Source organism: Urocampus carinirostris, chromosome 7 (genome assembly GCF_059441175.1).
Source record: "Urocampus carinirostris isolate Australia breed hairy pipefish chromosome 7, RoL_Ucar_1.0, whole genome shotgun sequence".
Taxonomy (NCBI): domain Eukaryota; kingdom Metazoa; phylum Chordata; class Actinopteri; order Syngnathiformes; family Syngnathidae; genus Urocampus; species Urocampus carinirostris.
This window is the reverse complement of record NC_142355.1, coordinates 27627249-27653459: the sequence shown is the minus strand read 5'-3', so window position 1 is coordinate 27653459 and position 26211 is coordinate 27627249. Positions and strand designations below refer to the sequence as shown.

Below are 26211 nucleotides of genomic sequence, written 5' to 3'. Positions count from 1 at the left end.
AACAGAGCGTAGTCAAGTTACTTAGCAACCACTATGACCAAGGAAGCCTGCTATTGGCTCATCTTGTCCAATCAGAGTTAGGCACACCTAAAACAAAACTCGTAGACGCAAACGTACCAAACTAGTTGTTGAAGAACTGAAACGTAGATAAATAATTGGTATATCAATGAAATCACGTCATAAAAATTGTAAAAACATTGTTTGATGTAATCACCCGGCTTCCCAACCTAAAGCCAATCTCGAAAAGGAAGTAGTGTTGAGTCCCACAATTGGCTCAAATCAAGAGTTTGGTCTGTATAGTCTTCTATAATTGGCTAAAAAGATCGAGCATCATCCAATCAGCGTCGCGTACAGTGGATGCCTGCAGATTCAATTTGCTTTCAAAAACTTAAGGAATTTGTGTACTGTATATTTGTTACTTTATTTTTAATAATTAAAAATACAATAACTAGCAATGTGCATTTCGCCGCTTTTTTTCCTGCTAGGTGTTTTTTTTAAAGGAGTTGCTGAATTAATTAGCCAAACACTAACAGTGCAGACGTGCGAACTCGACAGTCTCGCTCGCGTGACGTCGAGAAGTTGCAGTGTTTACAACGATTGTGATCATGTAAAGGGATTTGACGTCACGCCAATGCTTGGACAATCACATTAGGATAAAGTATTCCCTTGCAAACTCGTCTTCTAGTCGTGTCGCCGACGTCCAGCTTCTATTATTATTCCGCTTCGCTGTTGAGTCTTCATTCGATCGATTAGCCTTGACTGACCATGACAGCATGAGATACAGGGTATAAAGCAAACATCGATTAAAGGCAGCTGATCTGGTTAAAACAACTGGCTCGGAGAGCCTACTTCGCTCCTAAATGACAAAGTGTCTTGTAGTTTCGAACATTTGAACGACATCAAACCCGTGGCCAGGTGCTGAGGCTTCAGTGAAAGATGTCGGTCTACAGGGGCATTGGCAGCGATCAGGTATTTTCTTTCTTTAATAATTGTGTTTTAGTCGTTTTTTTGCTTCTGATTTGAAGTTTGATGATTATGTATTGACGGAATGACACCGACAGTTGTCCTAAACTGAACAAAAAAGCATTACCTTGCTGATACTTTCGCTTGCAGTTTTGTTGTCATGGCAACGATACAGCAAGTGCCTATCTATGCAGCTAACAAACCGCTACAAATCTCTCCCATTCTTAGTACATGAGGAAACAGATACCAAAGAATTCCAAGTATCAGCACATCAAAACGAAACTTGACACTGGTTGGTTCTAGTTATGATTATATTGACCTCACATGGATATCAGCTTGTATGTGACATAATTGTATGATCTTCCATAAAACAGGAGGTAGCATCACCAAGTATTTAGAGCGTTTGGAGGAGATAAAACATCGTGAGTGAGGCGTTTGCTTTTATCATTGTGCGTTTATGCAAACTTACTAAATAAATGACTGGTTAATTGTCCTTTTTTACAGACTACAAGCTTAACAAAGGAGAAATCTTCAAGCGCTTTAAGGCGACAACATTTGCAGAGTTGGTTAGTCCTTCTTTTACGATTCCCATTTCAATCATCAATACATTGCTTTGCAGGATGGCACTGCAGAGGTATATTTTTGGTTTATTTTATCCTTTAAAAAAGATGAAGTTTAAAACTGTATGACTTCTCTTCTTGATTGTGTCAAGATGCAAACCAATTTTAATAATGAACCATGTTTTCCACCTCAGATACTCCAGGTAGCATCTGTAACAGAAATGCAGGAACGTATCAGTGGCGATATGTATCACAACCCTCATGGTAAATATAACTCTTTATTGTAAATGAATAGCTGTTGTTACAATTCTTACAAGCTAATCATTGCTAACAGATGATGGCAGTGGCGACAGCACGACGGCGGCAAAACCAGACTTGCAGACGGGGCCTGTCAACAACTCACCAGAGATGTCAGAATCAAGGGAAGCAGCACAGGATCGTGAACACACTCAACCCATGAGGTCCACGTTGCTAAGGTAAATGAGCATACCGTGGATTACTCGTGCAAAAATTTATATAAAAAAAAAAAGAAAAAAGTTTATAAATACTGTAAAAAAAATGATCTGAAATCCAAAATGATTTTCCAGTGAATGAAAAGAGAGACGCTTGTGCTTTTCCACGGCAGTGTCATCAACGGCATCGGTGAGCTGAACATAAACGGGGACAAAGCAAAGGAGGTTGAAGTTGGGGTCGCAAACGTTGAAAAGCCATACCCTGATTGTCCATACTTGCTGCTGGACGTGCGTGACCGGGACCTTTACGACCAGTGCCACATCATAACAGGTAATAATATTTAATGAATCACCGCCTTTTTAAAGGTTAGAACTCCCTTTTTTAAATTAGGGTGAAGGCCTACCAGGTTTTTTCAAAAGAACAACTTCTGTTGTCACCATGTTGTTATGTTACAAATAGGTTATTACCAGGTTGTAATTATCAGAAGTAAGGTATATATAAGCTCAGTCTACAACTAAAGACATTTGCCTTGTATAAGGACACTGAGTGGTTTACATATTGATAAGTGTATAGTTAGTAGACACCTAAAATAAGGAGAGAAGACATTAATGGATTTTGGTTTTGCTGGTAGAACAGGAGTAGACTGTGCCTAACACTCTAATAAGAAATTCCAAACTGTTTTAAAAGGTGTTCCCTGAGCCCTTTCTTTTTATCAAATCTCATTGGTTACAAATAGTAGATCAGCCGTAAGGTGTATGGAAATCAAAGAACAGCAACCTGATTGGCCAAGAGTGACGATGATGTAAACATTGCATAAAGGTCAAAATAATGCACAACAGTGCAAAATTATAGTCAGTGAGCTAAATTAACGGATTGCGCGCAATAATAATAGTCAAAATAACTAAAATCCCTGCCATACTCAGCAAAATTCTATGCAGGTGTCCAAAAGTAAAAATAAAATAAATGATTTACTAATCATTCCCCCGTTTTTATATCACAAAAACCATGAAATCATAAGCAGTCTTTACCGTCTGAAAATAGCATAATAAACATGAAATGAGTAACTTAACACATATTTGAATTACAGGCTAATTTTAAAAAGAATAGTGAAAGAATTGATCATCTATTTAAAGACACTTACGATGTCAATGATATCTCATGTCAGTTAGAAACCCAGTTTCCTAGAAAATTACACAGCGTTGTTTCTTTTCCACGGATGTACAGAAAAGGCCGAAGTACGTAAGAAGTAATGCATGCTAAAAGAAAACTGCATGCCAATGTGAAAGATACAAGTGGCAACGTACTGTCGCGATTGCGATACTGTCAAATTCACTGTTGTTGAAGGCTATACCATCCCACAAAGCAAAATGGAGAGCAGATGCTTACGGATGGGGCCAGGTGTGCGCTGGGCTTGAAATAGGAATGCATTTGTTAAAATAGAATTAGTTGGCTGAAGATGGGCTCGCACAGTCACAGTTCAACAACGATGGCAATGCACGGTGCACATACCTCCATCCATCCATCCATTAGCTCCACCTCTTATCCTCAGTAGGGTCACGTGGTTCTGGAGCCCATCCTAACTATCTTCAGGCAGTTGGGGCTGGGGACACCCTAAACTGGTTGCCAGCCAGTCGCAGGCCACACGGAGACAGACGATTCGCTCAGTCACACTTAGGGACAATTTGGACCGGCCGATTAGCCTGACATGTATGTTTTTGGAATTTGGGAGGAAACCAGATTGCCTGAATTGAAACCCACACAATCACTGGGAGAAAATGCAAACTCCACACAGGTCGGCTGGTAGCTGGATTTGATCCCATGACCTCAAAACTGTGCCGTGGACGCGCTAACCACTCAGCTGCCGTTGCACCTACCTTTTTTTTTTCATAAACAATAATTTCCCACACTTCTTCCTTTAACGTTCTCATGGTGTCCTCTACTACATCCTTCTTACAGCAACACACACAGTGCAAATCACACTATAACAGGCACGCCACACATTATGAAGTCAAGTCAAGTGATGTTTATTTGTACAGTCCTTAATCACAAGGAGTCTCAAAAGGGCTGAACAGAACACAGATTATTGCAAACTACAGGCTATTATTACACCATCTCCTGATCTAAAACCTACACGAGGGCAAGGAAGAAACTCTAATACTCTTATATGCACCTTTATGGTCATGAAAATACAGTCCTTAATATGTCAGTCCAAAAACAAATAAGTGGTTTATAGTTTAGAGCTCCAAGTATGCAGACATTACAACGTTATTTATGAGAGTTTTTGAGATGATAACATCTGGTGCATGACCTCACCCTTTCATTTCTTTCCTTCTAGCTCACAGTTTTCCCATCACTTCACTGTCCCGCTGCATGAATCCTTACACCAAAGAAGTGCTGGAATATGTATCCTTCTTTTAAGACGTATTTTCTCTACACTCTCATTAAATTACATAAATAGAACCATTGGTGGTTTGATCTTGAACGCTTCTGGGCGTGTAGAAAAACGGCGACGGTAAAATTATCATCGTGTATGACGAGGACGAGCGCATCGCCAGCCAGGCGGCCACCAGCATGTGTCAGCGCGGATTCGAAAATCTCTTCCTGCTCAGCGGAGGTAAGGCGACAAAAGGCGGCGCTCCACACAAACCCAAAGGAGAGTTCCTTCGTTTCACTCACTGTTGTCACGCGTCAGGGCTCAAGGTGATCGCTCAGAAGTTCCCCGAGGGCATGATCACCGGCACCCTGCCCGCCTCCTGCTTGCCTCCTAAAGTGCCGTCCAAGTGGAGGAAGAGCGTGCCCCCGCCTCAGCCAGTGACGGTGCAGCCTGCGGTGCAACGATGGAGGTTTACGGCCGACGAGATTGCCAAGATTGAAGGCCAGCTGGAGAACATCACAATGCTGAGCACCAGTAGTAAGAAACTACTATATTTCTGAATATATCATGAAATAGAATGAGCCGAAACAATAACGATCTGAATTACACGCCATCCATCCATCCATCCATTATCTGCACCGCCTATCCTTAGTAGGGTCGCGGGGGTGCTGGAGCCCATCCCAGCAATCATCGGGCAGTGGGCAGGGGACACCCTGAACCGGTTGCCAGCCAATCGCAGGGCACACAGGGACAGACAACTCGCTCGCTCATTCATACCTAGGGACAATTTGGACCGGCCAATCCACCTGAAATGCATGTCTTTGGAATGTGGGAGGAAACCGGAGTGCCCGGAGGAAACCCACGCAAGCACGGGGAGAACATACAAACCCCGCACAGGAAGTCCGGTAGCTGGATTTGAACCCACACAGGAGGTTCCCAAGACCTTAGAACTGTGCCGCACACGCGCTAACCACTGCGCCGCCGTGCTGCCGGAATTACACGCCATATTTTTTTAAAATTGCACGATCAAAGAAGCAAACTACAATCTTTGTTTACCATTTTCATAAGGAACTAGTAACGCAAGCGATACTGGTGAGTTATTTTCATTGTTGGGCACGTTACTTTAACAAAGTAATTAGTTATAGTTACTCACTACTTCTTCCAAAAAGTAAGTGAATGACTAAATAGTAAAAGTAACTGGTTACTAGGGAAAGTAAGTATTTCCGTGACTTTAAAAAGAAGTTGTTGTATGTCAGAGGATTTAAAATTTTCTTAGCCGTATTCGACTCAATTGAATGGAGAACAGTCAGGTAGATATTTGTTGTACATCCCCAGCAACAAATTTATCCTACACTTGAAGCATAACAAAAATAAACAATAAACAATATCATCAAATAACAATCAGCAGTAACCAATATAAAGTGAGTTAATCCATAAATCTAACTCGACTGGTCTGTTGTAGAGATGGGTATTCTGACTCTTTTTAGAGAACTGGCGTTTTCGGCTTGGCTCACTAAAAAGAGCCGTCTTTTTCGGCACCCAAATGGCTCTTCAGGTTCTTATGGTTGTTTAATCCTTATATTACAATTTCTAATGTATTATAATGAATAACCCAAATAGGAGATAATAAACCAAAATGAACACTTAAACGTTAACGCTAAAAAACACAGGAGACAGAAATTAAAATATTTATAAATATACAAAGAAAAAGATGAAATACAAAACAATTCCAAGAGCAGGCTCTTAAAGACGACACGAGTCGGGGTGCTTAAATTTTTCGCGAATCAGCCCTCATTCACCTTTTCTCTCGTAGCATTAGTAAATACTATATCCTTAATCGCTATTTAACTATATGATAGTCGCTACATTGAATGGTGAAGTTATCTGAAAAGACGTGAACGTAAATATTCTCGAACGAGAGTGGAAATCACTTTATTTAAAGTAACGGACCGCTTTTGTCCGTCAGTAACGATAATGGCGTTCTAACGGTGGAAAAAATAATTAGTTAGATTACCACATTACTGAAAAGATAGGATGGTATTCCCAACACTGTTTATTTTAGTTGCAAATGCAGGCAGTTAGAGGTTATTGCTATACATCTTAGGCGATTGTAGTCATGAATGTTGACGGTTATTTCTATGCTGATCCATTTGTTCACGGACCAAAGTTTAACAGTAATGTACAACCAGTGCAATGTCAATAAAAGTGCTACTGTGGTTTGTTACTGCTAATTGGAGATGCCAAGAAATTGATAGTTAGCTAGTGACTTATATTAGCGACCGGTGGTCAATTTTATGCTGATCCTTTTGTTTACGGGTTAAAACACTACTTTTCAACTAGTGCTGATTTGTCATCATAATTGCTACTTTGGTGTATTACTGCTATTTGGACACTCCAAGAAATGTCTGGTTAGTTGTTGGCTAATTCTTGTCGCTAATAATAGGGATTATACCTACGTTGATCCCTTTTTTGAACGATCCAAAGTCTTTATTTTTTTCAACTAGTGCTGATTTTTTTTTTTACCTATAATTGGAGACAAGATACAACTAGTTAGTTGATGACTAATTCTTTTCGCTAGTGTTTATTTCTCTGCATCTCCCTTCTTTGACGTTCTTTGACTGCATTATATGCTTTTAAAATGATTTGTATTTTGCATTAGGAAAAGAAGGTGAGATATTGGGGAAGTGAAAAAACAATCTTGACACTCCAGAACAAATCTACCACCAGACAGCACCCATCCCAATCTAAGAAAAAAAATAACATTCCTTATTTTTTCACTATTGCTTTTTTTAAATAGCTTTTTTTGGGGGTGTTTTCTTTTCTTACAAATGGAAAAAAGGCAATTTGGAACTGGGGATAATGGACCATGGATGCACAAATGCAGTAATTTTAGGCAGAACTACGGTTACAGAAAATTATAAGTCTAGTCGTTGTTTATTTGTCTATCTCTTAATCACAAGAAGTCTCAAAGGGCTGCACAGACTATTATTACAGACTATTATTGCACCATCCCCTGATCTAAAACCTACATGAGGGCAAGAAAAAAATTCAAAACCTACTCTAAAGCTGCTGTACAACACCTGAGTACAGCGATACGTTGATAATATTTTAAATTGAAGGTCCAAGGATCCAAAAAAGATCTTTAATTAGCGAGTCAGGGAGTGGGTTAAACAGACAAGTAGTCGGTTTGGCCATACTCACTACCCGGTGCAATTATCAAGTGACAAAAAAACTCAAACAGAAAAAAAACACTTGACAGCCGTCTATGATTTCCAGATCTTTGACATGTGACGTATTTACATGATCATTACAAATCTCTTCCTGGATGTGTTGAATCTTCTTATTAGAGAAGACCACAAAGTCATGAACTGAGTGGGTAGAAGCATCTGGGATAATCTGTTGCCTCATTAGCAATGCTACAGTGTTGAAGAGGATTTTTAGGGTTATTTTTTTGTGCAGCAATTACCATGCCGGTCAACCTCCACGGCTCCATGCCCGTACAAACTGTCGTATTTTCCCGTACAAAATAATCGTACACTATATTTTTTTTCCGGAATGATGCATGATGGGAAATCTCCCAGGCGGCAGACGCATGCGAACAGTAGCATCAAACCGCTCGCTTTTTTTGCAACGAAAAAAACGATACCGAGATAGAGGCTTCCGCGGCAAACTCCTTTGACTTGATTGATTTGCCGTTTCGTGATAGTCGTGTATACCAAATGGTACCCATCATTGACAAATTTGCGTTTTCTGTACAGATTTCCTTGTACGTCGTACTCGTCTTAAAATGCATAAAAACGTACTTTGTACGGCAAAACCGTACAGGTTGACAGGTATGCAATTACCTTAGACTTTTCCGACAGAAAACCTCAATCTTAGTTGTGCGCCATTTTTGTTCAAATTCTCATAGTATTTTTTAAGTAATCAAGATTTTTCAGTAAACCAAGGCATGCCTCTTTTTCATCAATGTTTGTGTAGGAGGGGCGCCACAGAATCCACGACACAAACCAAAGCCGTATCAGAATCACTCATAAGTGACCCAACAGAACGTTTAAATAAAGGAAGCGACACAATTACCCCAGTAAAAGATCCAAGAAGGCAAAAGATGTACCATGACAAAATTGGGGCTGCTAAATTCTTTAGTTTTTTATATACAAACTTTAGCCAGCTCCTCAAATGTAAAAAATAATGATTAGAGATAACGTTAGTATAAAGCAACACCAGCACATTCGAGGTTGAAACTCCTCGTGTCAGAACCAGGTCCATTGTGTTTCCATCTTTATGATTCCTCATATCAATTAATTGATTAAAGCCAAATGTATGGGTAAGAGACCGAAAGGCAACAGTAAGCAAAATGAGTGGGGAATTTGTGAATGTCCTCATAGGTTACAAGGTCAGACAACAGTTCCGAGAATTCATCTAAGAAAGCACAGTGTGGTCCCGACAGGGACATGGAGGAGGACCGGATGACAAAAACCTCAAATGCCTTATATTTATTAGAGGCACGGGAAGTAAATTTTGGTATATTTTCAGAACTAAGACACCAGGGCCGACTAAAGTGCTCTCTGCCTGTCCCTGTTCCCAGCAATATGCATTTGGGGATAACATATTGCAGCCACACAAGGAAAGTTCACTTTTTGATGGACAGAATGGATAAAAGTTACTAGGCCCATTCTGTCAGACCCAACTCACGGCAATAAGCGTTTGGGGGATAATGGATCTCAGAATACTTTCCAAACAATTATGCTCGGTGGCCGCTAGGCGTGAAGTAGTGTGTTACCACAGTATAAACTCCTCACTTATTTTTTTGCGTGTGTTCTTTAGGTCGAGCGTCCAGTCGCCTGTCGACAAGCAGCAGTTTGCCGAAAGTGGGCAGCGTCCGCGGCAGTCGCCTGCCGTCCTCCGCGTCCTCGGTGTCCAGTAGGGACAGCATACGGGTTCAAAGGCCATGGAAGTGAATTCCCCATGCACAGCGCCTCCTATTGCTCACCTTTAGTAGTATTTCGTCCTTTCTTAACATTTTAATGTATTTGCACATGAGTGGTTTGCACTCCGATGAAGGGTCAGTGGATCATGAAGATTTCCTTTCTTAATATCAAATGTGTACAAAAAAAGGACACATTTTAATGCTGCCTTTTTGTGAATCACGTCACAAAATGTTTTAGGGATCTTGGCAAGCCTTAATGAGGGTCCAGGATGAATGTTTGCGGGTGTGTCTGCTGAAGTGTAATTTGTATTTTCTGTGTAGTTGTAAAAAGTCGGAATGGATTTTTTTTTCCTTCTTATATGTGAACTTTAAATAAAGTATTTCCTGCATTTCTACTGTGTTACTCATTCCTTTAAAACTTTCCATTGAAATCTAGAAAAGTATTGTGCAGGTAAAAAAAAACATTCATTTGATGTTCGACTTATATTAAACAGTTACCCAAAATTATATAATTTGGTTAGATTCATATTTCCATCCATCCATCCATTAGTCCATCATCTGCACCGCTTATCCTCAGATGAGTCGCGGGGGTGCTGGAGCATATCCCAGCTATCTTCGGGCAGTGGGAAGGGGTCACCCTGAACTGGTTTTAAGCCAGTCGCAGGGCACACAGAGACAGACAACTCACTCGCTCATTCACACCTAGGGACAATTTGGACTGGCTAATTAACCTGACATGCATGTTTATGGGATGTGGGAGCATGGGGAGAACATGCAAACTCCACACAGGATTTAAACCCATGAACTCAGAACTGTGCTTAGCACGCGCTAACCGATGAGCTGCCATGCCGCCCCATTTTTACTTTGTAACAAATTCTTTACCATAGTAAAAGTCCCTAAAACGTCTTATAACTTCTGATTTTTATTTTATTTTTTCTTGATCATTGTTTTAAATGTGTATTGTATTATTCTTGCAATATTTTTTGTACATTTTTATGGAAATAATTATTGTTTCACAGTATTTCCTTTCTAATATATCATCACTGTTGTGAGAAAAATAGTGTTTTCTAACATTAATGTTTCACTTTCTCCATTTGTTTATCATTTAATTTTCTTTCGCAATTGTTTTTCCCTAGTTTTTTACTAACAAAATTATTTTTCCCCTTTTTGTCTTAATTTGATTGTTTTTAAAATGTTAATTTTAGGTAAATCTTTGTAATATTAAAATGAAATAATTTCTTTCCGTGATGTGAAAAAAATATATAAATTATTTGATAAATCATCCCTGGCAGATCCTTTGGTTTTTTTCTTTTCGAAAAGTTTTAATATTTAATGTAGTGTTCCTTTCATGTATTAAATCTTAAAAAAACATTTTTATGACAATATTTATTTTCCCAACCCCCTAAAAAACTTTTGGAGTCCATTTTTTTACATGCTCGGGATTGTTTTAAAATACATAGAGAAGCATAGGAATATTTTCTGATTTTTGCTTTATTGTTCTTCATGATATTCTTCCGCCCACATAGGGCAACGTGCTGCCTAGTAGAGGTTCTTGGAAGTGTGGTCCATGATGGCCATAAGAGCCAACCAAGTCTCCTGGGCAGTGGGCAGGATCTGGCTGGCTGGCAGCATGAAACCGTAACGTCCCGTGTCGCGAAGCTCGAAAGTGAAAGAGTATTTGATTCCCTGATTGTACGTCCAGTCAATGGTTCCTCCACTGGCCTGATCTGAAACGGGAAAAGGAGAGTTGAGCTGTATGAGTGACTAATAGTCCCTGTCTTTGACAGCTATATACATCTTGCTAAGATACTTTAGGTTGGACTAAAAACTCACAGATGGTGTTGATGATGCTACCATATCGGTACCGAGTGCGGTACAGAGAGGACAGGTCGGTGATGGCCTTCCTCGCCAACGAATGCTACCCAAACACACAAATCAATGGAGGGCCAAGACAGCAATGCTATATCAATCGGCCCGATCTCTCACCAGTTCAGCCTGATCCCTGACGGGCGTCCTGGTGTATCCGTACGGGTAGAGCAACATCTGCGAGTACGAGTGGATGGACACGAAGGACTTGATGTTGCCGTGAGATTTGACAAAGTTCACGATGGAGCTAACTTCTGACTCTGAGTGCGCCCGCGGTCCGCGGTACGTCTCCGAGCAAGGGCTGCCACTTGCACCAGGGCCTGAAAGAAGATGGAGAATCGTAATGCTCTACATCAGCAGTGACTCATGCTTTCTGCCATTGTGAAGAAGGTGAAGTTACTTCGACTAATAAAATGAAAACAAGGAACGAATGACAGATGAGCTTGTTTTTTCATCTAAAATAAAGGTGCCACTCCTAACACTCCTAATATAAAATATAATTTACCGGCTAACTAAATGAAAACAAACAATCAACCAACAGAGGAACAATCAACAAACTTTAGTAATTAGTGGCCTTTTCATGAAGGTACAAGAAACAAGGTGTCATGATTACCGATGCGATTCACCTGTGCCCGCTCATTCGGCTCCTACCGCCGCGGGTTCTGATTGGATCCCTGTCACTATTTGAACCCTGTCCTGTCAAGCCCCTGTTGTCAGCTGTCTGCGAATATCTGTGTATACTAGGCAAGCCTTTTTTTGACCCTGACTCACGCCTGTGCCGTTTTTTGTTCCTGTTTGTCTCCCGCTACAACCTGTTTTGATCCCGATCACGTCTGCTCTCCTGTCCCGGCTTAAAACTCTTTTCCGACCCCGACCACGTCTTGCTCTCCCAGTCCCGGCTACCGACCAGTTATCCGCCCCTGAAACCGCCATCACTCGCTACAAAAGATCCACTTCTGTGTTCGGGTCACAATCCGAGTACGAGAGCGACTTGCTTCCCGCGCCCAGCGAACATTGGATCGTGGGCGCAGCCCTTCCTCTCTCTTTCAATAAAACTTGTGGTAAACGTTACGCAAGTGGGTTCTGTTTCCGTTCTGGTCCTGACACAAGGTAATAAAGGGTGATCGGAGTTATTTTTTTAAACTTTAGATTATGCTTACATAAACAACAAACCAAACAAGAAAGTTTACTATTTCATTGTTACCAAAAATCCTTTAAACATGTCACTGCAATGCATAGTGGGTTTAACCATAGACAAACATCACTAAATAGTCAAAACAAAGAACCTAGCTGTACCACGTGTGCGAATCAGTAATCAAGACCAACTAAGTAGTCACTAGCAAAGCTCAGAGTTATGATTTTTTAATGATTTGTGCAAATTTTGAACATATCTAAAAAAAAGAACTGTTAGCATGCTTTGCTTTATTGTTGTTATGTTGTTATTATGTCATTGCTAGGTTATATGATTTGGGTCACAAATGGACTCAAGTCAACAAAAACAATCTTCCTTGAAAATGTTATTACAACATAAAGTTCACATTTACATTCATTTATATTCCAAAGGTTCCTAGGAAATCCCAATGACCCCTCACTGGTGGCTTTTTTTTTTAGATCCAGTTGGTTATCCCCTTCCATCAACCTAGTGCATGTGACTGCTCAGGGCTAAAGGAAAAACTGAAACGTCCTGGGGGATGTGTCATGATTACTGGCATTTAGACCCTGACTCCTGCCTGTCCGGTTTTGCACCCGTTTTCCCACCTGTTTTTCCACCCGTTTTCCACCCGTTTTTCCACCTGTCCGTTCCTGATTTCCCTGTTTGTCTCGGGCTACGACCTGTTTTTTTATCCAGACCACGTCTGCTTTCCCATCCCGGCTTACGACGCATTTTTTATCCTGACCACGTTTTTGCTCTCCTGTCTCTGACACGCCATCTCCCGCTACAGAAGAACCACTTCCATATTCGGATCAAGATCCAATTGTGGGAGCGGCTTGCTTCCAGCTTCCAGCAAGCACCGGATTGCGGGCTCTGCCCTTCCGCTTTCTATCAATAAAACTTGTGGTTAACGTTACACAATTGGGTCCTGATTCTGTTCTGGTCGTGACAGGATGTTTTCTCAGTGGCACAACAAATCAAAGTGAGGCTACCTAGACGTATAATGTCATGCTACAAACAGTTCCGGGTTGAGAAGGCAATTAAGTTTATGTGCAACATTACCTCCAAAACCAGCATCCCAATTCCTGTTCGGATCAACTCCCACGCATGAAGATCCCGGATTGGGCTTCCTGGTCTTACGCCACATACGGTTCTTTGGGATGAAAGATCAAATCCAACGCTCAATTGTCTAAATTGTAGCAATATTGACGAAAATGGTGTTTGCTGACTCTGGTGTGTGTGTAATAGTAGCCATCAGGGTTGGTGACGATCTCCAGGAAGATGTCCATCTTGTTGAGGATGGCGGTGAGGGCTGGATTGCGGCCGTAGTCGGTGACGATCTGAAATTGGAACATGGGTGGAAATTAATTGCTATAAAATGTTCCGGGTTGAAAATATGTGCCATTGAATCACCTTCTTGGCAAACCAAGTTCCGCTAGCCTGAGTGACCCATTCACGAGAGTGGATTCCCGTGTCGATCCAGATGGCGGGACGCTTGCTTCCCCCAGTGCTGAACTACAAACCAAAAGTATTCATTCAGATGCTAATCAGGAAAAATGACTATTTATTGTACCGTTTACTAAAGAAAAACTGAGCATCTGTAAGTTAAACAAACTAGCTAAATCTGAGACAAAGTAAAGTAGCTTTCATGAATGGGTCAACTCTTCACCTTGAGAACATTAAGCGGACGCCGCTCGTAGCTTTGACCGATCACAACCTTGCTGACCAGCTTGGGATTCTCGGCCACCAACATGTCTTGGAAGCGGTAGAGCTAAAAACATAATGTCAGTAAACAAAAGTCAACAGTCACCAGTGGTAAGAGAAAAACGAAGGCATTTCACACCTCGCTGATGCTGTGATATCTAGAGAAATCGAAGCTATCCGTGTTTCTGGGCTCGGCTTTACGGGCTGAGGCATCCATCTCTTCCTGTTCCTCGTCCAGGATCACCTGAGGAAAAATGAATAGCAAGTTGATAAAAATACAGTACTGTACATTGTACAGCTAGCTTGTGTTAGGTTTTTAAAATAGGTCACTAAGTATGTTATCACTATCACATGAGTTTTCCAGCTATATTAGGTTTATTATTTAATCATCACATCATTACTTTGATACTCATATTATTCATGTAGTTGTTACAAATGTCGTGATTGCCAAATTTGGAGCACACAACAAATGCACAATATATTCATCCACATCTTTCAATAAAGTATTTACTTGCTAAATATACTGTTTCATATCATTGAACTTTCGCATTAATGGTTTTATCATACAACCTTGAAGACTCAGTTATGTGCAGTAGTAATCTTGTTCAGGGAGTTCCTGTTTTTTTGTTTTGTAATGTTAGTTCTTGATTCTGAGTGTGTATAATGCTGCATGTACAACTTTTCATATTATGAGAAAGAGGCTGAAACATTTGTGCATGCCTTTTGGTTGGAGAACCCCTCTCCTTCAATTGGTCCTGAGTGCACTCTGATTTTATCTTTAATTTGAAACTTTGTAATAAATGTCCAAGACTATATTGCTTCTCTCCAGCTCTATTTTTTTCAAAGTCGAAATACTCTGTCTGGTCCCGGAAAAGAACACCCGGCGAGACATCGAAATGTCCTTCGCCTTCATCCATCCATCCATTATCTGCACCGCTTATCCTCTGTAGGGTCGCATGGGTGCTGGAGCCCATCACAGCCATCTCCGGGCAGTGGGCAGGGGACACCCTGAACTGGTTGCCAGCAAATCGCAGGGCACACAGGGACAGACAATTCACTCGCTCATACACACGTAGGGACAATTAGGACCGGCCAATTAACCTGACATGCATGTTTTTGGAATGTGGGAGGAAACCGGAGCGCTTGGAGGAAACCCACGCAAGCACGGGGAGATCATGCAAACTCTGCACAGGAAGGTTGGTAGCTGGATTTGAACCCATGACCTCAGAACTGTGCCGCACATGTGCTAACCACTGCTCCGCCGTACTGCCCCCTTCGCCTTCACGAGCTAGCTATTTAGCTTTGGAGTTAGGGATGGAGGGAACAGCAATTATATTTACTATATGTAGGTTACAAACAACCATATGTCTAAAAAGGAATAAATGAATTAAAAACTGACAAATACCCAACAAAAACAACTTACAAACTACCCAATTAAAAAACCACATCAGGGATAACCACACACATAATAGTGATAGAAGAAAAAATAATAATATTGAAAGGTAAACATAGGCACGTCGTACATGGATCTCACCAACAATTTTCTATTCCCCTCCCCCCAAAAATTTGAATAGGGGCGTACCAATACTGTATCAGTATCAGTGCCCGTATTTATCATGGTCGTCCATACCATCTCCTTTCTATTGGACATTTAACAATAAGTGACCTGAAAATAAAGGAAAATAGTATATATTCTATTGTAATGTAAAAGTATTTCTTTAAAAAATGTTTTGAAAAAAAAAAGAATACATATAAAATAGATATATTTTAAAAAAGAGATATCATGATTGCCCATTGCCCTCACTTGGGCCCACTCGTTTGGCGCCAGCTGTTGCTCGTTGCCTGATTGGCTTAAACTCAGTGCGCTCATTCACTCCTGGTCAGTCTGTCAACGAACTTCTGCACTTGCAAGACTTGTATTTTGACTTTGTCTGGTATGCTCCTCATGTATCCAGTATCCTGTATCGATCCCGCCTGTCTTGTCCTGTCCGGTATCTTGCTCCAGTCTCCAGTATCGATCCCGTCTGTCTTGTCCGGTTTCAATCCGTCCCGGGCATCGACCTGTTTTGCCCCTTTTCCTGCCTGATACTTGTTGCCGACCTTTTTTCTGGACTCGATTACCGCCCTTGCTCCCCTATCCCGGCTACCAGCTTTCCTGCCACTCACGACTATTCCCGCTCGACATGGAACTGCCACTTCCCCGTTCCTGCCATCAGCTACCCGTGTGCGACGATCATCGGATAGTGGAAGCAAGCACTGCTCTCTTTTTCAAGTTAAACGAACGCTATTGGGTCCTGTCTCCGTTTCTGGCTTGTGACACCGATAGCAGCATCAGCAAAGCAATACCTGCTTATCAGGGGCATTATGGATTCAGTGTCATGCCCAAGGACACTTCAACATATAACACAGAGGAGCTGGGAATTGAACCTGTGACCTATTGATCCCAAGTTGTGGTTATGAGACATTAAGTCAACAGTTAGAAATCAAACTCTTTGGAAAATCACAATGATGCATCTCCAGTGAGCTATTTTCTGAACTCCTCCACGGGCTACTTAGGTGTTCTTGGGGGGTTACTTGGTGCCTGTGGAGACCCCTGTTCTAAAGTGTAGTTACAAAAAAAGGGTGGATGCTAACTAACTAACTGACTAACTAACTAACCAAAAGAAAGGGTGTTCTGACCTGCAGATCTTCAATCATGACGGAGTATTCAATGTCATTGGTCTCCAGGAAAAGTTTGACAGCCTCTAGACTCTCGATGGGAACTCTGACGTCCACATTCGTGTCCATGTCGCTGGCCTCCATCCAGAAGTCCAGCTAGCAAGTAGCGCCCACAAACACTTCATTATCTATACAATATCAATTCAAAATTAATAGTTTAATACTTAATTGCCACTTGGGGAAGTTGTCTTACCCCGTACTCCTCCATGTCCTCCATTTGCTTCAGAAGGGACAGCTGCGCTTCATCCTTTGCCACCATACGAAGAACCTGATGTCTTTGAAAGCAACACAAGGTTGTCAGTGTGATAATGGGATGTCCTTGAATGGAACGCCTTGTAAGGTGTAGGTCAGGTTTTGTGAACCGAAACTAAGAGAGCTTATATGTCTTGTCTGTTGTGTCAAAACTCTGAATTCTGTTTAATTCTACACCTAAGATGACACGACAGATATTAAGACATTTTTATCTTTTAAACATTTTTTTTAAATCCCTGCAACTTCATTGTACTACTGTATAATGACATTAGAGGCCATTTATGCATTCGTTTATTCATTCATTAATTCATTCGTTCAGTCAAATAACTGATAATGCCATGATTACCGATGTAATTAGCCTGTGCTGCGCTCCCTTGGTGCAAACTGCCCCAGGTTTTGATTGGCTCCCTGTCACTATTTGAACTCAGTCCTGTCAATTTCCTGTTGTCAGTCCATCTGCGAACCTCAGTGTATACTAGGCAAGCCTTTTTCTACCTTGACTCCGACCTGTTTTTGCTCCCGTCTGTCCCCCAACTATGACCCGTTTTGATCCTGACCATGTCTACTCTCCCGTCCCGGCTCTCGACCTTTTTTTTGTCCCCGACCACGTCCACTCTCCTTTCCTGGCTTACGACTCGCTTACGACCCCGACCACGTCCTCCTGTCCCGGCTACTGACCCGTTTTTCCGTTCCCGACACCGCCATCCCTTACCACGGTAGATCCACTTCCGCGTTCAGAGCGACCTGCTTCCCGCGTCCAGCAAGCACCAGATCATGGGCGCAACCCTTTCTCTTTTTTCCAATAAAACTTGTGAGAAACGCCATGCAAGTGTGTCCTGTCTCCGTTCTGGTCCTGACAGATCTCAACTTTTGCATATGATAATCTTCGGTTAGGTTGAGTTTGAACATTAAACTATTTTTGTTAATATTCTTAGAATTTTACCTCTGTTCCCCTAGATGGGTCGAGTTCAGAAATAGACCAAAAATTTCATAACAAGGTTTCTCATCCATTATCTTGATAAAACAATCCCAAAACTGATGTGGTGTTCCGAAAAGCGGGACAATCTTTATAGAAATATTAAACGTGTTTCCTCAGACTAATTAATGAATCAATTACTGATATTCATCATAATGAATCATTGACCCCAGTATTGGCTTCAATATTCTGATGGCCAATATGTATTATTGTTGTTGCCCAGTGTTTGTCACTGTAAAAGGAACATCTTTGAACTCAACACCGCATACATTTCACAAAAATACAGAGAGGCATGATTCATATTATCAAACGGTGTCAGAGCCAGATTAAATGGTTGACCCAAACGCGTAAAGTTTCACTCAAAAGTTTATTAGGAAATTGAGGAAACAAATGGCAGCAATCTAGTGCGTGCTGGACCAGGGAAGCAAGCCGCTCACGGGATCGGAGTGTTATCGGAATGCGGAAGTGGATTTCCCAGGGCAGGTGATCGGAGCATGGTCAAATGGGCAAAACGAGTCGATAGCCGGAGCGGCAGATTTGAGCGTGGTCGGTGGTCAAAAACGGGTCGTTAGCCGGAGCAGGATATCAGAGGGTGATCGGTGGTCGAAAAACGGATCATTAGCCGTAGCGGGAGATCAGAGCGTGGTCAAAATGACTAAACGGATCGATAGCCGGAAACAAACGGGAATCAGGAACAGACGAGTGGTATACAGATGAAAATGGGACCGACGGCAGCCAGAGTCAAAGTTCTTGCCTTGCGTATGCAGAGGTTCGCTGACGGACTGACAAGGAGTGACTGGAGTACTGGGTATAAACAGGAGGGGAATCAATCAGGCAACTAGCAGCAGCTGGTGCCAAACGAGCAGGCACAGGTGAGAGCAATGAGTAATCATGACAAACGGATCTTTGTCTTAAAATGCACACACACACACTAATTTTGTGAAGACTCCACTGCCTTCTTTGTAAAGCATATACCACCATAGAGTCCACAGGAGGGTTACTTTCATCAATAAGAACACCACCCACCCACAACACAGACTATTTAGACTTCTACCCTCAGGACCGAGGTACAGGAGCGTGAAATACAGGACAATCTGTCTAAAACAGTGGTTTTTAACCACTGTGCGGCAACACACTAGTGTGCCGTGAGAGATTGTCAGGTGTGCCGTGAGAAATTATCCAATGTCACTTTTTAAAATTGTATAAAACATTTATAAATCATTTTCTGCAAATGTTATGTCATTGTCAAGTGTCTGTGCTGTAAAAACTGGGGGCATTATGAATTATATTGTAATTAAACATACAGTACTGTTAAATGTCATTTTATAACATTTTAGGTAAGTAGTGTGCTGCAAGATTTTTCCAATGTAAAAAACATGCCTTTGTCAGTTTCTGCACAATTGCCATGGCGCCCGGTTGGCACCGCCCCTTGACACCGGCTGACTCGCATTTACCGATTACTTTTGTGGGTACTTAAACATGCTCTTTTGAACTGCGCTTTGGGAGATCGTTGTTGAAAACTTGTTTATGCCTGGTTATACTTGTTGTGCTTGTGGGACTTCGGTGTAACATTGTGAGAGATTCCTGCAAGTTCTGTTTAATTCTGGAAATGCCTAGATTTGTGTTTGACCCGTTTTGTTTTTTGGTCTGGTACGGTTGTGTTTTGGACAACTTTTCTTTCTCAATTAAAGTGTGAGGAGGTCTACGCAAATGAGTTCCTACTTCCTGCTTCCCGACCCGGTTCATGACAGCCTTGGCTCAAAAAAGGTTGAAAAACATTGGTCTAAAGAACTCTTTTTTACCCCTCTGCCATCAGACTGCTGATTGATCAATACACCACAGACACATTCAGCACATTACTGTCAGAGCCAGAACGGACGGAGGACCCAGACGCGTAACGTTTTCACACAAGCTTTATTTTACGGCAATGGGGCAGTCATGCGAGTGAACACAAATGCCAGTGATTCAGTGATTGCTGGGCGGAGGAAGTGAGACAGAAGTCCGGCGCGGAAAAACAGGAAGCCAGAGGCAGACGAGGTCGATACCAGCTACACGAGCAGATACCGGTCAGGACGGGACAGACAGGATCAGTACTGGAGACTGGAGCAAGATATCGGACAGGACGAGCTAGACGTGATCGATACCGGATAGTACGAGACAGACGGGATCGATACTGGATACTGGAGACTGGCGCAAGATATCGGACAGGATGAGACAGGGGGGATCGATACCGGATACTGGAGCAAGATAGCAGACAGGATGAGATAGACAGGATCGATACCAGATACTGGAGACTGGCGCAAAATATCGGACAGGATGAGAAAGGCTGTATCGATACCGGATACTGGAGACTGGAGCAAGATATCAGACAGGAGGAGATAGACAGGATCTATACTAAATACTGGAGACTGGAGTCAGATATCAGACAGAACGTGACAGACGGGATGAATACCAGATACATGAGCCAATACAGGACAGATGGAATCGATACCGGACAGGATTCACAAGCAGGATACACGTCTTGCGGGTGCAGAGGTTCGTTGACGCACTGACAAGGGGTGAGTGAGAGCACTGAGCTTAAACAGGAGGGAAGCCAATCAAGCAACGAGACGCAGCTGGCACCAAACGGGCGGGGCCAAGTGAGGGCAATGGGCAACTGTGACAACGACAGACACTTTAAACCGTGTTTTGGCTTGTTTTTATCTTATTGCCTTAACTTATCTCAGGTTAATCTTAAATGTTTATCTTTTTGATCTTCATGATATTCTTATGTATAAATGTATATAGTTTCTTCGTTTCTATTTTTAGGCTGGCATCTGTGTCGACAGCAAAGTAAGAATTTCATTGTACAGGGAATCGTGCTTCTTTACTGTGCATATGACAATAAACACTTTGAATTTGAATTTGAAGAGCCATTTATGCCTTCGGACAGGAAAGAAAATGTCACAAGATTGAAAGTAACAGTTCAACCGTCCACTCATGAGTGTGGAAATATTTTCTTTTGCCATCTTGTTTCACAAGTAGCATACTGGTCTTGTGCTTGTGTTTCCCTTTTAGTAAGGAAAGCATTTTAAAGTTGATATGGTCACAAATATGGTATAATTTCACCCCTACGTTTTTCCAAAGAATACTCAATCTTTATCCATGAATTGAGCCCAAAAATAAAAAACATGGTCATCTTGTCTGACACAAGAGCAAATAAATAAATTATCCAACAGAAAATGATAAGGAAAATGAACAAACGTATCGACTAATGCAGGCGTGTCCAAACTACGGCCCGCGGGCCAACTGCGGCCCGCAGGTCAGTTTTTATTGACCCGCAGCAAATTCTGAAAATATAATTTAATATGGCCCGCACATTGCGCTTGAGCTCAACTCTGTTGCACTTCTCAGTTTTAACACTAGATAGAGCCAGTAACAGAAAAGGTGCTTCTCCATCAGGATCCCCTGAACTGGAAAACATTGGAATTGTATTTTCTTTGCTTATTTAATGAACCTTCTTGAACTGTCATTGAAATTCAAAGTGTATTACTGTGTAACTTATTCTGACACAAAATAGATTGATTGTTAATTCTAAACCCTATCAGTGCAGATAAACATAAATTTTGCTACTGAAAATAGGTTAACAACATAATTAGAGTAGATGACCGGCTATCAAACTGAAAAATAAATAAAACATCCATCCATCCATTATCTTCACCGCTTATCTTCAGTAAGGTCGCGGGGGTGCTGGAGCCCATCCCAGCTATCTTCGGGCAGTGGGCAGGGGACACCCTGAACTGGTTGCCAGCCAGTTGCAGGGCACACAGGGACAGACAGGTCACTCGCTCATTCACACCTAGGGACAATTTGCACCCGCCAATTGACCTGACATGAATGTTTTTGGAATGTAGGAGAAAACCCATGCAAGCAAGGGCAGAACATGCAAACTCCACACAGGAAGGTTCGATCTCATGACCTCAGAACTGTGCCGCACACGCGCTAACCATCCTGCCCAAGATTCAACGTATTTAACAAAGTAAATATTACCACTCCTCAAACCTAGAACAAGTCCAGTAGCTTTTTTTCCTCTGTCTAAAAGCATTGGAGATACACTCAGGTATTGCTGAGGTTTGTATTCGAGATTGTATCGCTATATACAAAAATGTAATCAACATTTTTTTTTTCCTCCTCCTGGCCCTTTCAAAAAATGTTTAAGCCAATGCGGCCCGCGACTCAAAAAGTTTGCCCACCCCTGCACTAATGGAACATAAATCTTTTTGTCACTACAGTCTAACATTTTACAAGCCAAGTAATGTGCAATATTTTTCCCTTTTCCATCTTTTAAAAACAAATATTTTTCCTGTTTGTTGAATCCTAAACAGTTTCCTTAATCAAAAATATGTCATTTAATAAATTTCCCTTTATTACTTCAGTAGCAGATAATTAGTATATATTTAAAAAAAGAGTAATCGGCTGTCACCGACTGATATGGATAAATGTTACAGTTAGCATCATTTTTTTGCAAAGATAAAATCGGGAAATGTTAACATCGGTTAAAAGAATTGCCGGAACAGTGTCATGGACTATTAATCAGGTTCCTATTTTTGTCATTGCATGTGGCTGTTTGTAGCAGTAAGGTTAGAAAATATGTTATTTTTGTGCAATTCTGAATAATAACCATCCGTAATTGGCCATAAACTCACCCCTCGAACGTCTCCTTGCCCAGAGCGGCGACGAGCAGCGCTGCAAACACGAGCAAGACCCTCATTGTGACAGAACTCAGTAGTCAGGCCTGGGGGCCCCCAGCAGGTCCCTTTATGGACCCTCCGGGGGCAGGTCCCCCCTGCTTTGCTCAAGGGCAGGGAGGTGTGTCAGCAGCTGCTTCGATTCCCACCTGGAAAGCTGACGCCCCCTGTACTGAATGATGGATATTGGAAGTCACACTGCCGCTAATTTTTCTAATATTCATCAACCAAAAACAGAAATTCCAGGCATTTAAAACCAAAATCACATCTATGCAAACAAACTGCGCATTGACCATGATAAGCAACTGATAATACCTAATTTATGAAATTATTAAAACGTATGTTACTTTTATGGCTAAGCAAATCCAAAGTCAGGTCTAGTCACATTGAATTGTATTGTCCTTAATCACAAGATGTCTCAAAGGACTGCACAGTTTACAATTACACTATCCCCTGATCATTATATATAATATAATAATTTCCTTGTATTGTCATTCTGTGTAACAATGTACACAGAACGAAATGTCGATTGCACCTGACCCGTTGTAGCGAGCCGATGCAGCCGCAGCCAACAGAGGGCGCCGCCGACCACTTTTTAAGTCTTAGGAATGACTCGGCCGGGGCGCGAACCACCGACCTCCCAGTCTCAAAGCGGGCGCCTTACCATCTAGGCTACTGAGCTGGTAGGTAGGTTCCCTAACGATAACAGGAAGTTGCATCCATCCTCTTTGGTAACTTCATGTAGCTAATTCAAAAAATTCAATCACAAACAAAGGTTTCATTGTGAAGGATCATACGTTTTTCTAACAGAACACACATAACTGGATGACACTGTCATGATTACCGATATGAATCACCTGTGCCCGTTCCTTTGGCGCCAACTGCCTCGGACTCTGATTGGCTCCCTCTCCCTAATTAAACCCACTCCTATTTGTCCCCTTTTGTCAGTCTGTCTGCAAACCTCAGTTAACACTAGTAAAGCCTTTTTCGACACTGACTCCCACCTGTTTTTGCTCCCGTCTGTCCCCCGGCTTCGACCGTTTTTGATCCTTACCACGTCTATTCTCCCGTCCCGGCTTTTGACCTCTTTTGTCCCCGACCACGTCTACTCTCCTTGCCTGGCTTACGACTCACTTCCGACCCCGACCAAGTTTTTACTCTCTTGTCCCGGCTACTGACCCGTTTTTTCTGTCCCCGACACCGCCATCGTTCGCCACGGAAGATCCTCTTCTGTGTTCAGAGCGACCTCCTTCCCGCGCCTAGCGAACACCGGATCGTTGCCACAGCCCGTCCTCTTTCCGTTAATAAAAATTGTGAGAAACGTAACGCAATTGGGTCCTGTTTCCGTTCTGGTCCTGACAGACACACTCTCAACACAGGTCACATCATTCACTTAAAGATAACGTGCAAATGTCAGACATTCTTTCCTCTTACTCCAACATTTTTTGAGTTTAGCATAAAAACAACCTTCAGCATTGCTCACGAGCTGCAGATTTGACTTATGTAACACGGCTGATTGCAAAGGAAAAACATGCAGGCAATAAAAACATCTGCTACAGTCACACACAATGCCGGTTCATACCTGCTCACTGAGGAAGTTTAACTTCTAAAGTGACCTTCCATGCCAATTTTGTCACAGCGACAGAACTTCCCTTTAAAAAAATCTCATTTAGGTTGCTAAATGCAAACTGTCGGTAATATGAAATTAAGGTCAAATCATGGAAGTCAAGTCAAGTCACGTTTTTTTGGAGAGCCGTTAATCACAAGAAGTCTCAAAGGGCTGCAGAGACCACAGATTATTGCAAACCACATACTATTATGACACCATCCTCTGATCTAAAACCCTCATGAGGGTAAGGAACAACTCAAAAACCTTATCTTGAGGAAAATGAAGAAACCTTGAGAAAAGACCACACATGAGGTTATCCCCCTTCCAGGATGACCAGGCTGCCATGGATATACTCAGATATTGTCAACATGAAATATAGGTCGTTCATAAGCCATATAATAGAAGTGTGTTTAGGCCTATATTTGAGGTTGCAGATCGAATCTCAGGGGGAAGAGCGTTCCACAACAGAATGAAAACTATTCTGCATTCCCCTTGGTTTTGTATAAAAGCAAGATATTTTTGGGATTGGATATCCAAAACTATATTTAGCTTTGTTTAATCGTATTAAAAATATTATGATGCGGTCATCCATCCATCAATCCTTAGGTCGCAGGGGTGCTGGAGCCCATCCCAGCCATCTTCGGGCAGTGGGCAGGGGACACTCTGAACCGGTTGGCAGCCATTCGCATGGCACACAGGAACAGACAACTCACTTGCTTGTTCACACCTAGGGACAATTTGGACCAGCCAATGAACCTGACATACATGTTTTTGGAATGATGGAGGAAACCGGAGTGCCCGGAGGAAACCCACGCAAGCATGGGGAGAACATGCAAACTCCACACAGGAGGTCTGATCTTATTCCCTCAGAACTGTGCCGCACACGCGCTCACCACTCCGCCGCCGTTCTGCTGATGCGGTCATATTTGAAACAAAAAAATTGGCAGTGGGTGGCACGCGGCTGGGTGGTTAGCACACAGCTCCACGGTGCTAAGGTTCAGGGTTCGCGTCCAGCTACCGTAGCCTCCCCGTGTGGACTTTGCCTCCCCGTGCCTGCGTGCGTTTCCTCCAGGCACTTCAGTTTCCTCCCACATTCCAAAATCATGCATGTCAGGTGAAATGGCGACACCTAGGTATGAGTGTGGGTATGAAATGTTGTCTATGTGTGCCTTGCGGCTGGCTGGCAACCAGTTCAGGGTGTCCTCTGCCCGAAAATAGCTGGGACCCTACTGAGTGGTGCAGATAATAGATGGATGAAGAAATCGGCAGTCAAAATGAATAGGTAAAATAAAGTTAGATTTAAAAAGGGATTGGTAATGCTATGACAAAATGATAACAGATCAGAAACACTGAGCTGTTACTGAAACTACAAAAATGAATGAAAATGTTAAAAAATAAATAGCCAAGTGTCAAACGATCCGGTGTTCGCTCTCGTACTCGGGTTGGATCGGAACACGGAAGAGGATCTTCCGTAGTGTGCGATGGCGATGTCAGGGGCGGAAAACTGGCCGGTAGCCGGGACTGGGAGAGCAAGACGTGGTCGGTGCTGGAAACGAGTCGTAAGCCGGGACGGGAGAGCAGATGTGGTCGAGATCAAAACAGGTCGTAGCGGGAGACAAACAGGAGCAAAAAACAGGACAGACGTGAGTCAGGGTCAAAAAAGGGGCTTGCCGTGTAAAAACTGACGGACTGAAAAAAGGGAACAGATAGGAGTGGGTTTGAATAGGGACAGATAGCCAATCAAAGTCCGAGGCAGTTGGCGCCAAAGGAGTGGGCACAGGTAAATCACATCAGTAATCATGACAGCCAAGAACGTGTTCTCTTTCATGGATAGTTTATTTATTTTATTTTTTTCAAGATCGCGATATTCAAAGAACATTCGTAAATAACTCATTTAAAGTCACAAATTTTAATAGGTTCGTTTGTCTA

At 42.2% G+C, this 26211-nt stretch overlaps 2 protein-coding genes across 2 annotated transcripts; one reads left to right on the top strand and one right to left on the bottom strand.

Annotated features, from left to right (window-relative positions):
- The first annotated feature begins 287 nt into the window (after positions 1 to 287).
- cep41 (centrosomal protein 41) lies at positions 288 to 9670 on the top strand. The gene is made up of 11 exons (XM_088340433.1): positions 288 to 969; positions 1192 to 1255; positions 1338 to 1385; positions 1468 to 1529; positions 1718 to 1787; positions 1858 to 1999; positions 2149 to 2306; positions 4312 to 4379; positions 4476 to 4590; positions 4669 to 4887; positions 9175 to 9670. Exons 1-11 carry the CDS (start codon positions 937 to 939, stop codon positions 9306 to 9308), a joined length of 1113 nt encoding a protein of 370 aa, XP_088196559.1. The 5' UTR covers positions 288 to 936; the 3' UTR covers positions 9309 to 9670.
- Positions 9671 to 10750: 1080 nt separating this feature from the next.
- Positions 10751 to 22754, bottom strand: cpa5 (carboxypeptidase A5). Its single transcript, XM_088340429.1, has 11 exons — positions 22632 to 22754; positions 16912 to 16993; positions 16680 to 16814; positions 14140 to 14244; positions 13966 to 14067; positions 13710 to 13811; positions 13526 to 13636; positions 13359 to 13449; positions 11264 to 11463; positions 11111 to 11195; positions 10751 to 11004 (listed from the first exon to the last, which is right to left on the bottom strand). The coding sequence occupies exons 1-11, from the start codon at positions 22694 to 22696 to the stop codon at positions 10817 to 10819; spliced, it is 1266 nt and encodes a 421-aa protein (XP_088196555.1). The 5' UTR covers positions 22697 to 22754; the 3' UTR covers positions 10751 to 10816.
- Between the last annotated feature and the right edge of the window lie 3457 nt (positions 22755 to 26211).